Source organism: Metarhizium album, assembly GCF_000804445.1.
Source record: "Metarhizium album ARSEF 1941 chromosome Unknown scaffold_9, whole genome shotgun sequence".
NCBI classification, from domain to species: domain Eukaryota; kingdom Fungi; phylum Ascomycota; class Sordariomycetes; order Hypocreales; family Clavicipitaceae; genus Metarhizium; species Metarhizium album.
In genome coordinates this window covers 250,174-263,259 of record NW_024467583.1, presented here as the reverse complement: position 1 = coordinate 263,259, position 13,086 = coordinate 250,174, and the positions used below count along the sequence as shown (strand labels likewise).

Below are 13,086 nucleotides of genomic sequence, written 5' to 3'. Positions count from 1 at the left end.
TTTTCTTTTTTTTTTTTTTTGCAGTTCATTCTGTACGATATAAAAACTCTTCCAGGCTGGCAGCGCATGAAGGGCATGGACTCGGTGCTACTCGGTTTTCTGGCCATTATTCCTGTTGTTATAATCATAACCTATGTTCTTGGTGTCTATCTGACTCGGCAAGCACTCGGTCCCTGGCGGCGGCGGCAAGACAACCCGCGACGCCGCGACGGAATTGAAGACGAGCGCAGCGCAGCGCAGCCAACAAAACGCCAACTCGCCCCTGCTCCGAGCCATCCCGCGGGCTGGCGGTACTACTTAGTCCGGCGGCGTGTGGCTGCCGCCCGCGGGGCCCGTGGGATGTGCGTCCATGCAGACGGTCAAGAAGACGGCCAGCCCGTCGGCCAGGCTCGTCTCCAGGACACGCGTCCGCTCGGCCTCGGCCTCGGCCGCGCCGGACGGGCCCCGCGGACCCGGGCCCCGCGACGGCGATGCTGGCCTCCCGCCACGCCGACGCCCGGCCGGCGAGGTCGTCGTGCACCCGTGCCCAGCGCGATATGTCCTCCCTCAGCCGCGGGCCCGTCGGCACACCGTCCGCGTACGTGGCGTCCACTGCGCGGCACCACAGGGCCCCCCCTCCTTGCCCGTCACGCTCGGGGTCGCGGTCGCGGCCGCGGCCGTGGCCGTGGCCGTGGCCGTAGTAGATGATTCTGATGCGTAAACTGGGGCGCTGGGCACCGCGCGAGAGGGCGGCGGCGCCACTTACCATGGGGGTGTACACGTGCACCGCGGCCGGCGCGGTGTACACGGCCGCGCAGTAGGCGGCGGGCGGCGCCCACACGACGTGCTGGATGCACGTCGCCGGCTGGACGGCGAAGATGGGCGGCTGGAAGTACAATAGCATTGTGGCTCGTCTTGTGCCTGGTGTCCTGCCCCTTGTAGTGCGTCTGTCTGTCGGGACAGGCGCGGGCGGATGGGTGGTCGACGGGCGAAAATCGTAGCTGGGAAGACGGCTCGACAAGGCGGGCGGAAAGAAAGGGGCACGTCTTCAGAGATGGTCGGGCTGGGAAACTGTTTGTTTGTCCTGTCTTGGGCCAAGACGTCCTTGGCCGTACACCTATATATGTGCCTACATGTGTGTTGGCGCATCACGACTGGGTTGCGCTGATGCAGTGTTTGCTTTCGTCGACACATCATCAGCTACCTACCTCGCATTGCAAACCCACGCGGGCTCATCACCGCCAGGGAAAATGCGGCTTCGCAAGTGTCCTCCACGGCTGGGCCGCCAATCACCGCTGAAGCAAGGCGAATCCATGCCGTACAAAGAGTCGAAATCATGTATTGAATGTCAAAAACGTGAATAAATCCTTGCGCCACTTCCACATGGTGGTATAATAATGCAATGTATCCTCGGATACGCTCCGCTCACGATCCAGATCCCAGATCGACCATCTTAAATCAACACAAAAAAGCCAGTGGCATCAAGCCACATGGCCCCTTGTCACGTCTTTTGTGATCCGCCAGATCATCTATTCATTCGTGAATGCCCCCCACTTTGTACATTTTGTTCGTCATCTGTCGATGCGACATGAAATTGTCGTTGGAGAACAGTTGCTTCTTCCGTACAATGCCAGGATTCCTTCGTAATTGCCTTTGCGTGTTTTCTGAATCCATCTGCATGAGGAGTCTATTGCATTGTATGCTCTGAGGCTCCGGGAGATTGGCGCTGGTCGCTTCAGCATGGATGCAACCGTTGCGTCATCATTGCTAGAGACTCTCCGGGGTTGGATTCTCGTGTTTCGCGGTGCTTCCCTTTCCACGCCAGGTGCTCACGGCAGGAATATTTGCCTCATACCGGACCTCTTCAGTTCCATAAGCTCTTGGGGTCAACTTAATCAGTGTGTGCAGTGGCACATTCATCCACGGGCTCTTTGCTTGGTCCTTCTTCATAAAGTACGCGTAAATGCACCGGAGGACGGCTTGGTGAGTGACGATGAGAATATCCTCACTTCTTTCCAGTTCCATGATGATTGGCTCCAGACGGATGACAACGTCACGGTACGACTCCCCACCGCGGTACCTGTAATTGTACTTGTCTTCGTCGCGCGCGGCAAAATCTTCAGGGTACCGGTCCTTGATTTCTTGATACGTCAGACCGTCACAGACTCCCGAGTCCAACTCATCCAAAGCTTTCCATTGCAGCTGATTGTAGTGAAGCGGGAGGAAACGCGCCGTGGCAATTGTTCGTTTTAGCGTTGATGTCCAGACCGTCAAAGGGCGATCGTCCTTGGAAAACTTGTGAGACTGTGTCACGACCCAACGGCTCGGAGCGGCCATTCATCAAATGCTTACCCCGACAGATTCCCGCACCAGCTCGGGAAGTTTCCGGGCGTATTGCTCGCCTCGCGGTGACAACAAGGTATCCCCACCGATTCTTCCATCTAGGTTGTACATTGATTCGCCGTGCTTTTCGTAGAGACGACAAGAAAAGAAAACAGCGACGCGTTAGTCGGGTTCGGAGTGGGAAATCATGGGGCATGTTCATCATCAGTCAGTCGACGAGAGCCACTTACCCGGGACAGCCAGACAGAACGAGGGCGAATATGTAAATTCATGAGATAGTAGACAATTCTGCTCTGGAGGTAGTCTTGAATGCGGTTGATGATGACCTGCTTTCCGATGTTCATGATTTTGAGGTAGGTGTACTCGTCTTCGTCACCGTCCTGGTCAATGGTCTTGTAAATCTTCTCGTAGTTGCTTATGCGGTTCAGAAAGTCCTGGGCGGCGGCCTCGGGGTCTTGGCCGCGATAGTCTGGACTGGTGGCTTTGACATCACGAATATTTGCCATGATGATTTCCTGGTCGTCGCACTTGCTTTCGACGAAGAGAACTTCAATGCCGTGCTGGGCGCAGACGTCGTTGACCCATTTTCGACGTTCCTTGGTAGAATTGGTGGCATCCAGTATCGCAACAACGCCGCCCGTGCGGAACCAAGCCAGCATGTCGGCCACGGCGGCTTCAGCGGCTGCACGGCGTTTCCGCTCACCCTCCACGTTGTTGGTGTCGAAGAAGTCGGCGGTGGGTTGTGGCGCATCGTTGCGCCGATAGTTGCCGACGTTGAAGGTCTGCGCCGGTATGGACAGCCATTGCAGGTACCGCTGAGCTAGGGCACCGAGTTAGCTGGCACGGTCGATTTGCAACCATGGTTACTCTCTCTGCCTGTTGGTGGCAGGCAAGGCACAGAGGCTGCATCTCGGGGCCAAATTGGCGGTGCACGGGGCGCAGCTGGCTGGGCCTTTGCATGGCTGGGCCTTCGCATGCGGCTGGAGCTCACCTATCTGCGCAATATAGCTTTTGCCCCGGGCTGGCAGTCCAACCATGACGACACATATTTTGGTGTCTTCGACCTGGACGCCGACACCATTGTCAGTTCTGGACGGCATGGTCACTGTGTTTCAATATCAAAAATGGCGCCAGCGCACGACCGAGGTCAACGAGACAATGTTCAGTCATCCGGCTGGGTTGAAAGCCGTCCAGGGCGACGAGACCGGGTCCGATGACGAAAAGAGCAGCCCGGCGGGTTGGACGCGGTCTCGTTGCTGGACTCGGCGAACTGGAAACAAGGAACAAGGCAACAGGGGGGAGGAATTGAGAAAAAAAAGAAGGGCAAAAGAGGACGGGTGAGTGAGGGAGTCGAATGACGCAAGGCTAGGTTCATCGGGACAGTGCCCGTTTTGTAACGAACCAGGTGACGAAGTTTGACGAAGTGAAGACGGGGCACCACCCCAAGATGGTGGGTGATCGCGTGAGGCACTCAAATTTTCGAGGCTGCGCGCGGGGCCGGGTGCGAGCCAGACGTGCGGTCCAGGCAGGAACGACGACTGAACAAAGCAGCGCGGCGCAGCGCAGGCAGCAGGCAGGGAAGGAGCGCCCCGGCGATCGACCGCCCGCACTGGCAGCCGCACTGGCACTGGCAGCCGCACGGTAGCCCATGTGCAATGTGCATGGTGCTCACTTGACCAGGTCCCATCTCGCCCGGCCGGTGGCACTGGCAACCATTGACCCGGTGGCTGCCGCTAGGAGCCGAGGGGCGAGCGCCAAGACCCGGCGCTGGCGGGGAACGTGGGGGATGTGGCATTGATCCGGCAACATGGAGTGCTTCCGGACCATGAGACATGAACAAAGCCATCATCTGTCGAGGGCCCGGACGGACGAATCTAAAGCCCCTCCATGTCGTTGTTCGTCAAGATTTAGCACCATGACGAGGCGCAGATGTGCGCTGCCCCAAACAGAGACCCGTGGTCGGTGTCGTATCCGAACGTCAGAGCGATGCAGAGCGAGGAAGAAGCAGAGCAAGTGAGCGACGCCGACAAATACCAGCCAAACAGGAAAGCCTCAAGGAAACGCCGTCATCTGCCGGACACGCCTCTCGTTCCAAGAGGCCTTTTTGCTGAGAGGGAAAAAAAAATAAAAAATAAAAAAGCCCATCTGGCATCTGGCTCACGCTGCGCTCAACGGCCCACCCAGCCATGAAAACGCCTCGGGCATACACAAAATTGAGACATCTGGAGAAGACGAGGGTAAGAACCGGCCAATCCATCTTCTTCCGCCTCGCTTCCTGCCTCTGGTGACAGACAACAGCACAATGGCCCTCGTACAAGAACAGTCCGCCTCGTTCTCGCCCAGCCCAGGAGAGGTCATCGACCAAGCCGACGAATGTACAGTACGTAGTTGTGGTCTCCCTGGCCGCTTAAAAAAAAAAAAAAAAAAAAAAAAACGCTGGCACACCAAACGTCGTCAAGCACAGCGAGCCGAGCGACATACCGCAGCAACCCTCGCTTCTGTCTTCTCCACTCGTCCTTGTTGTCAGCCCGAGTCGTCCCGGTGCCCCATCATGACCCGAGCTGGAAGGCAAGAAAGGGCACGTGGAACAAACGGCTCCTGCGGAATTCCGGTGGTATAAGATGTCGGTGAAGCCATTCCGATCCCTGGCGTGGAGGACAGAGGACACCTTGGAAATATACCTGCTGTTGAACGCAAGAACCAAACCAGACGCGGATGTTGGTTAGTCTGGTCGCGGAGTCGGACCCTGTAGTAGTCGGTCTCGATCAAGCCGGCCTCCCCCGGTTGGCTGGGGACAGGTTTCCCACTCGGCTGATCCTTGCTGCAGGGACTAGGCGAGGCGACCAACACCATCAATGCATCAGATCTGGGCTCCGGGACTGTCCGACCAGTTGTAGCCGTCGTACAATTTGGTCTCTGCGCCCGGGATTGAGGCTTGATCCTGACGGACGGACGGACGGACGGACGGTCGGCACCGTTCGCTTGCCAACCCGAGCCTCTCGATTTTGAGCACAGGATGCCGCTGCAGTCGGGAGTGGCCAGCACGTTGACCGCGAGTGAGTGCTCGGTAAATAGACTCGACAACTTTGCTCACCGCTCATGGAGCTATGCGGCAAGTGACGACCATCATGATGAAGCCAGGCAGTAGCGGCGACTCGTCCGTACTCTCTCTCTCTCTCTCTCTCTCTCTCTCACTCGAGAATGCCTCGACACTGGTGGTCCACGAACGCGCAGGTATCGACATGGACGGCATGGCATGCTGTGGAATGGCTCTCGTCGCGGCAAGGAACGGCTTGACATGACGGAAAGGAAATTGACCCCGAATTCGAGCGCGGCCACCCCCTCACTCACTTTGCTAAAGTTCCACGTGTTGGCACGAGCCCGGCCAGCGGGTGAAGCCTTTGGCGTTGGCGGTCCGGCGGCAACACCCCTCATGGCTGCGATTTCAGACGTCGCTGAGCAGAGCAGAGAGGGTTGACGAGCTCACGCTGTCGACAAGCGCTGGTTGAGGACAAAGGACAGTTGCGACTGGAACCGCCGTGTGCGCAGGCGTAGAGTGATGAAGATGCTCGGCCGAGCCTGGGCACGGTTTGTATTTGATGATGGTCAACAATGAACATCTCCCAGGTCGGGCCTTTTTCCTCGATGCGTTCTGGGCCCTGGCACAGGTAGGTTTGTCGGTGGAGCTTTGGCTCCTCAGGGGTCAGGACGGGTCAGGACGGGTCAGGACTCGGGACTCGGGACTTATTAGGACGTGGAGCGGGCCGCAGCAGTGCCATCTAGCCGGAGCTTGTCTCTTCATACAGGCACCTGCTGCCTTGCCAATTGAGAAAAACAATCTTCATCGCTGGAAACTTTTTTCCTTGAGAAAAACCCGTCGATAGATTTCTCCTCCTGCGAATCCTCTACCTCTAATACTCTTCTTGGTCATCTCGCACCTCCAATGGGCGAAAATGCGCCTTTACGTTCTCTAAAGAAACGAACAGGTGTGAGATATTGCATCAATACACACACCATACTCCCCGACTGCATCATGACACTGTCAGCCCCAAATCATTCCCATGCAAGGCCAAGTCAGGTGTCGACATTAATTCCTGCCGTAGAACCGCATCTGTGCTCCTCCAACATCGAATACAGCTACAACATTTTGCAGAAACACGTCACCCAGGATGTATGGCCCTGACCCACCACTTGTGATAGCAATGGCACAGTAGCCCGTCATGGGATCAACCAGTTCGCGGTAGATCATGTCCGCAGGGTTGAGCCAGAACTCAACCCCCGATATGACAACGGCAAAGCTCGGAGGTATCGCATCACACGGGGCAAAGTAAGAACCCCATTGATACAAGTACACCGCACGAGGCTGGAAAGCATTGGCGACTGCCTCGGCCAAGGCTATTCATTACCTGTCAGTATTTGTAGCCATGTCTTCCTTTTTTCCGACATCTTGTATCAAGGCCGTGCACTCACGAGGTGGGAGATAGTTCATTGTCGTCCCCGTATCCACGATGTATGGAAATTTGGTTTTATCCATTCGTTGACCCCAGACGATGCCATCGGGGATAATGGTGTAGAAGGAGTATCTCCAGGATGTTTCGGCTGACCCGATGAGATTTGCCTAATATTATATCTTGTCAACACAGCTCTTTAGGTGAGCTTTCACGACAACAACAGTCATCGTCTGCACATCTCTGGACTGGCGCCAGCACTTACTATGATGAGGTCAGTCTCAGCGTACACGTCAGTCCTTGTCTGCATCTCTGGTAAGCCACCCCAGGCGATAATTCCACCCGAAGAGTTCTTGGCCAGTGCAACACTGAAAACGGGATCTATGTTTCCTTGCATGACGGCATTCGTTAGGAAAGGTACGTATTGGATGGCGTTCCAGGCAGCCTCCTGTCCAATCTCCCCATAAAAGGCACTTGTAATGGATGGGTAAGCAAGGCCCAAGATGCCGACTGTAAGGTTATTACCGTGCCAATAGGTATAGTTGGCGAGCCCGGCTTGTTGACTTGGAACAGAAACACCTCCACATGAGATGTCAGCGTAGCCCATGGGGCCAAAAACTTTCTCGCCCGAGCCGTATTTTAAGTAGAAGTGAAGGCCATCAATGGGGCCATTTTGAAATTTCTTGACATGGGGATTTCCAAAAGCACAAGCAGCTTGACTATGCTTTCTACCATCAGAGCCATGGCATTCAAAACCCCTTTGAACGGCCCAGGTGTCCGCGCTTTCTGTATCTAGAAGCAGCCAGACTGGGGCGCCGTCCCATCCACATTGAATGGCGTATTGAGTCGAGAAGTTTCCGGTAGTGCTGATGTTTTGGTATGTGTGCTGGCCGTGTGAAGGGGGCGTCCGCAACATTTGCACAAGGCTCGAAACGGCGTTGTGATTGTTTGACTGGCCCTTGATGTTGACAAGTCTGGAATACAGCAGAGTCGGTTTATCAATTGTCTGGGAAGACATGGCTTTGGCCCGCTGGAAGACAAAGCCATTCAACGGTTTAGACAAGTCCCATTCCGGGGTGCTTGATGCCTGTACTGGCGTATTCGGAGCTGCCAGGGCAAGCGTCGCCCCGGCAATAAAAAGACAGAATTGGGCTGGCACCATGATGGCGACTGGCTGTCTCGATGGGCCAGTTAGAGTATCTTTGTGAAAGTAAGAGCGGAGGCACTTTCTTGTTCAGCGGACAAGATAGCGACCAAAGAAGTCAACAAATATCTGGACGGAGATGCAGAAGACTTAAGTACAAGTTTAGAAGACCTCGGCCCGATGACGGGTACGACTGGGAGAGGAAGAAGGATGAGAAGGGATCAAGGACAGCTGAGAATTATCAGACAAGGCTTTGCTATGAAGATGCAGGTGGTCGACGAGCGTACGGCCGACCGAGACCGAAGGCATCAAGTCGGAACATCAAAACACCCGGCATTTGGGAGTCGGCAGTCGGGTCACGGCAGTCAGTACATCCTAGCCTCTGGTTTGCGCCTTCCGTTTCCAGCTGCACCCAAGAACGAGTTCGAAACAGTTTGCTGAACGAGAAGATACGGTCCTGGGCAGCATCTAACTACCTCCCCTGAATTATGGCACGACTTCTTTTGGGTCCAAACCTGTAGTCAAGGTCTATCTGGGTTTGGTATTCCTGCTCCTCCTACCAAGGCTGGATTCTTCCGTTACGCGAATCCCCCCGGCTGACACACATATCTTCACCTGTATGCGCAGTGTCTCGAACCATGTCGGGAATTAAGCGAGGGACAGTTCCGTGGAACTGTCATGCCCTTCGATATACCCGTACTCAAATACCCGATGATGGTCTCATAAACGTAACGCGGAAACAGCCATGATTGCTGGGAGGCTGCCTTCTCATGGAAAATAAGTTGATCGCCTGGCCCGATGGTAACTGCAGTACATGCAGCGCAAACCCGGACCAAACGTGCCAAGCTTGAGGTAATTCTTTATAAGATGATGCCTTGATCCAGATAAGCACAAGAGCGTCGGGAGACCGACCGTGCGCGTTACATGACATCTAACGTCCCATCTACGGAGCACCCAGTTTGATAACTTGATGCCAACACTGCTCGGTAGACAAGCCAAGGTGTCACGTAACGCAGCGGCTCGGCCTGCATGCATATCCATGCGGCGGCATGAAGACCGGTTTTACCGTCTTACGAGATGTCGGTAAACAAAACGACGGTCTCGGCTCTGTATCATCATCTGAGATGTTAGGGGCGACAAGCGTTTGTCGGGCAAAGCGGCACGGATGTAACGTCGAGACTTGTCCCAACGACGAATTGCCATTCCCAACAACTGCGCAGCAACACGACAACAAATGGCATACAGACTAGCCCGAGCTTCTTATTTTGTCCTTCAACCTCATGGAGAGTTTTGTCCAGTGTCCAGCCGTGTCTGCGCATGTGATTCTAGTCACTGGGATCCGGGCCAGCCTTTGAATATCAACATGGGAGTAGCGACGCCAAACAATTGCACAGGGCGTTTATCAACCACCATGCGACTACCTGGGTAGTTGTCAAGTAGTGGATACGTGAAAGTGGCTCTGCTCTTGAAGACGCTGCGCACCAGACGGCGTCCAAAGTCGTGTACCGACTCGAGCACCGAGTACCGAGCACCGACCGAGCAGCTCGAACGGCGCCGCGGGGAAACGCTGCTGCCCCGACTGGAGAGATCTCTCGAAATCGACATGGAGCTTGATCAGACTATGTTTGAGCTCTGGCCCACTGAGGTTCCAGAATGTCATCATATCCCGACGCCTCGGTTGGCACGTGGGAATCGGGATAGATCAAGATAGCCATAGACAAACTTGATCCATGACTCGACCACTTCCCTTTCTTCTCGCGCGTTCACTATCAAGGAATGACAAACTCAACCTGGCTACGGAGTACCCTTCCTCTTACTATTTTCCTCCAGTGATAGTAATAAGTTGGATAGCCTTCCCCACCAGCCGCAACCTTGAACACGGCTGAACGCCCGGCGTCATCCAAAGACCGCCATTCACCATGCACGCACAGCACCCCCAGGGAGCCATCTAGATGCACAAACAAAAGCAACAGCCGACGACAATGTCTTCGAAACCAAAAGCCAGCACTCCCCCCAAGGCCGCCGACAAACAAGCCCTATCATGGATGCGGACGCTCAGCCCAGCCGTCTCCTACTACGACCCTCACCCAGCATCGCCAACCCACGCAAACGAGCCTCACCTCATCCTCATCCTGTCCTGGATGGGCGCACGACCAGTCCACATATCGAAATACGCACTCCAATACCGCAAGACCTACCCGTCATCACGGATCCTCATCGCGCAATGCCCCATCACCCACATCGTGTTCCCGTGGCGCACGCGCGCCGAGCTGTCCCCAGCGCTGCCCTACCTCCGCGACCTCTCGGAGCGCCAACAGAAAGCCGACGACGCGGGCGACACGTCGCCAAGGCTGCTCATCCAGATCTTCTCAAACGGCGGCATCCACACAGCAAGCTACCTGCGCCGCATGCTCCGCGGCGCCCAACCCCACGGCACGCCAGTCCTGCCGCGATACGTGCTCGTCTTCGACTCCTGCCCGGGCTACTTCCGCTGGATGAGCTCCTACAACGCCCTGATGCAAATGCTCCCCCGGTGGTCCGGTCCCGTCGTCCACACGGCCATCGCCCTGGTCTGCCTGTACCACTTCCTGCGCCGGCTGCCGGCGATTCAGAACCGCAACGCCCGCGCCCTCCGGTCCCCGGGGCTGCTGGCGCGAGAGGCATCGCGCACGTATCTGTACGGCACCGCGGACGCCCTGATCCTGTGGCAGGACGTCGAGGACAATGCCCGCAAAGCCAGCGAGGCCGGCTTCGCCACCCGGCTGGAAAAGTTCGTCGGCGCCAAGCACGTCGACCTCATGAGGGCAGACCCGGAGCGCTACTGGAAAGCCATCCAAACCTCGTGGATGGGCGAGCCGGAGCCGCGGGTGGGTGCCCCAGCATCCGCGGCCGAGCATTAGACAGCAGCCCATGCATAGCGGCTGCCAATCTATCGCTCGACCGCTTCGTCGGATATCTTGGTCAGGGGGTGCTGACGACGACGGCGCCCATGATGCCGAGGTCAACAGGCATCGATACCCACGGCGCGTTTCAACGTACCCGACCGGGTGCGTCGTGGTCCGAGAACAGACACGAGTCGACGGCTCCCAGTGGTGCGAGCAGTGTACATGCACGACGAGTACATGTATATATATACCTCATGTTTGCATGGTTGAAACTAGACTGGACTCCGTACCAGCCGCTTATAGACAATGACCAGCATTTCTCTTCTGAATAGGGACTTGAGAGGTAGATGAATACCCCATGCCATGCCGCTCTCGCTTCTTCCAACCGTCGTCATGTGATATAATAAATTCCCCGACAAACAAAGTAGCTTTGCTTTATTCCTCCACGGCGCGCGTGCGCCCACACACAGAGAGACAATTAATTATTCACAAGGAGCCCCTTGACTAATAAACGCCAACGCCGGTGAATAATTTTCCACTTGGGTGACCTCCAACTCCGTCGCCATGCCCGAGTAAGCCATCTCGACCAAATGATTGCTAGCAAAAAAGTCCTGTGCTATTGTCCAAGCGTAAATGGTGGATGCTCTGTTCCAGAATATACATTGCATGAATTAGAAAAGAAAGAAAGATAATGTACGCCAAAACAAAATAAGTAGAATAAATGAAGAAAAGAAAACAAGCGTAGATACGTGGCCACGTAAGTTCGTAAGGGTGCATTCACAATTTGTCCACGGTGAGATTCAGCCAGCTAGATTGCCCTGGGTCCGGCTTCCGAATTTCCACCATGTCCAAGAGAAGGAGTCCGACTCGCGACAATGATCAGAACTGGACTTCAAACCTTTTGCTTCTTGCGATGACTTCTGGCGTCAGTTTCGGCGACCCGTTTCTCGGGGGCTATGAAGGCGTCGTCGCTGATGTCGCCGATGCCTTCGTCCTCTTCGGTACATCGATCACATTCCTGATCAAACGGGTGTTGCTCCGCATAGATACCTGCATCACACTGGCCAAAGCACCCCGCGTTTTTGGCTTGCAAACAGGCTAGTTGCTGGCCTAGATCATCCCACGTCTGGGACTCGCCGCACCTGGTACAGCTGCCTGCAAAGACCAAAAGACGACACATCATCAGTCGAGTAGAGGATGAGTGAGAAACGCCCGTGAAGTGCCAAGTTTATGAGACTTCTTGGCCGAGGGGCTGATAAGAGGGGTTTGGGTGATCAGTCTGCGGTGAGCTGTGGCGTTGCTCACGGCCGAGTCGTGCCTCGTCCACGAGGCTCGGTTCGACAACCAGACGTATGGTATGTCTGTGCGTGAATGGTAATTACGGCCCGGGTCCTAGAGGCACTGCTTTGGTCGTTGACAGAGTGCGTGACTAGGGATACAGGAAGGTCAGGGCCAAAGGTGGAGGATACCAAAATGGCAAGCAATCTGTATGACAAACACTCGTGTTAGCAAGCTGTCAGCTGTTCTGGTGTTGGCCGGGACTGGAAGCACTGGGGGAATGCGTCGGCCGTGCGGCGAGAATATGAGCCGTTATATGCGACGGCAAAAAAAAATTAACTGGTACGTGCCAACTTTGGTGAACAATGAAGCGGCAGAGCCCCCTTGCCTTGAACGACTGAGACGCATGTGCGGAATGCTTGCATTTGTGTCGCACAGAAATGGCCAAGATAGTTCGATGGGGACGCGTAGGATGTGCTCATGATGCAAACTGGGATCCACATGACTTACGCTCGCAGCTGACGCAATAGAACCGTTGGCTGTCCTGGCACTGGGCGCAATGGCTCGTAGGTTCGACGAGGTGAGCTTCGTGATGGGTGACGGTTCTCTGACGGGGTCCTGTCCTCGTTGGGCCTGGCCCGGTCGTCCAGTCCGTCGTCTGCGAATTGGCTGATGGGACGAAGCCGGATCCAAGTACAGATTTGTCTGGTCTGCTCGTGCGGTGCTCTCTGGATGGCGGAGCGTTTCAAGTTGGGAGTTGCCCGTGCTAGCAACAGCCACGAAGGATAATTGATAGCCGAGCATGAAAACGCAGAGGGCGACAATGAGGAGCGCTCAGGTGATGACAAATGGCAGGGACCCAAGAGCAGAGGGCTCCCCATACGTTTCGCCGGCTCGAGTCGCACCGGAGGGACTGCCGGACTGCAAGCAAGTGCGGACTTGGGAGTTTTCGAGGTGCTGGCCGTTCTCGCCGCCGAAGCCCTCGTGCGACTCGGGAGCTGTCCTCGGC

At 55.7% G+C, this 13,086-nt stretch overlaps 4 protein-coding genes across 4 annotated transcripts; 1 reads left to right on the top strand and 3 right to left on the bottom strand.

Moving 5' to 3' along the window:
* Positions 1-124: 124 nt before the first annotated feature.
* Positions 125-883, bottom strand: MAM_04185 (uncharacterized protein; the record flags this gene model as incomplete). Its single annotated transcript, XM_040822983.1, has 1 exon — positions 125-883. The coding sequence occupies one exon, from the start codon at positions 881-883 to the stop codon at positions 125-127; it is 759 nt and encodes a 252-aa protein (XP_040678862.1).
* An 863-nt stretch (positions 884-1,746) lies between these two features.
* On the bottom strand, positions 1,747-3,422 carry MAM_04184 (fructose-2,6-bisphosphatase; the record flags this gene model as incomplete). Its single annotated transcript, XM_040822982.1, has 4 exons — positions 1,747-2,265; positions 2,332-2,445; positions 2,553-3,142; positions 3,314-3,422. 4 exons carry the CDS (start codon positions 3,420-3,422, stop codon positions 1,747-1,749), a joined length of 1,332 nt encoding a protein of 443 aa, XP_040678861.1.
* A 2,987-nt stretch (positions 3,423-6,409) lies between these two features.
* MAM_04183 (Peptidase A1) lies at positions 6,410-7,932 on the bottom strand (the record flags this gene model as incomplete). Its single annotated transcript, XM_040822981.1, has 3 exons — positions 6,410-6,717; positions 6,793-6,940; positions 7,036-7,932. The coding sequence occupies 3 exons, from the start codon at positions 7,930-7,932 to the stop codon at positions 6,410-6,412; spliced, it is 1,353 nt and encodes a 450-aa protein (XP_040678860.1).
* A 1,964-nt stretch (positions 7,933-9,896) lies between these two features.
* MAM_04182 (uncharacterized protein) lies at positions 9,897-10,814 on the top strand (the record flags this gene model as incomplete). Its single annotated transcript, XM_040822980.1, has 1 exon — positions 9,897-10,814. The coding sequence occupies one exon, from the start codon at positions 9,897-9,899 to the stop codon at positions 10,812-10,814; it is 918 nt and encodes a 305-aa protein (XP_040678859.1).
* Between the last annotated feature and the right edge of the window lie 2,272 nt (positions 10,815-13,086).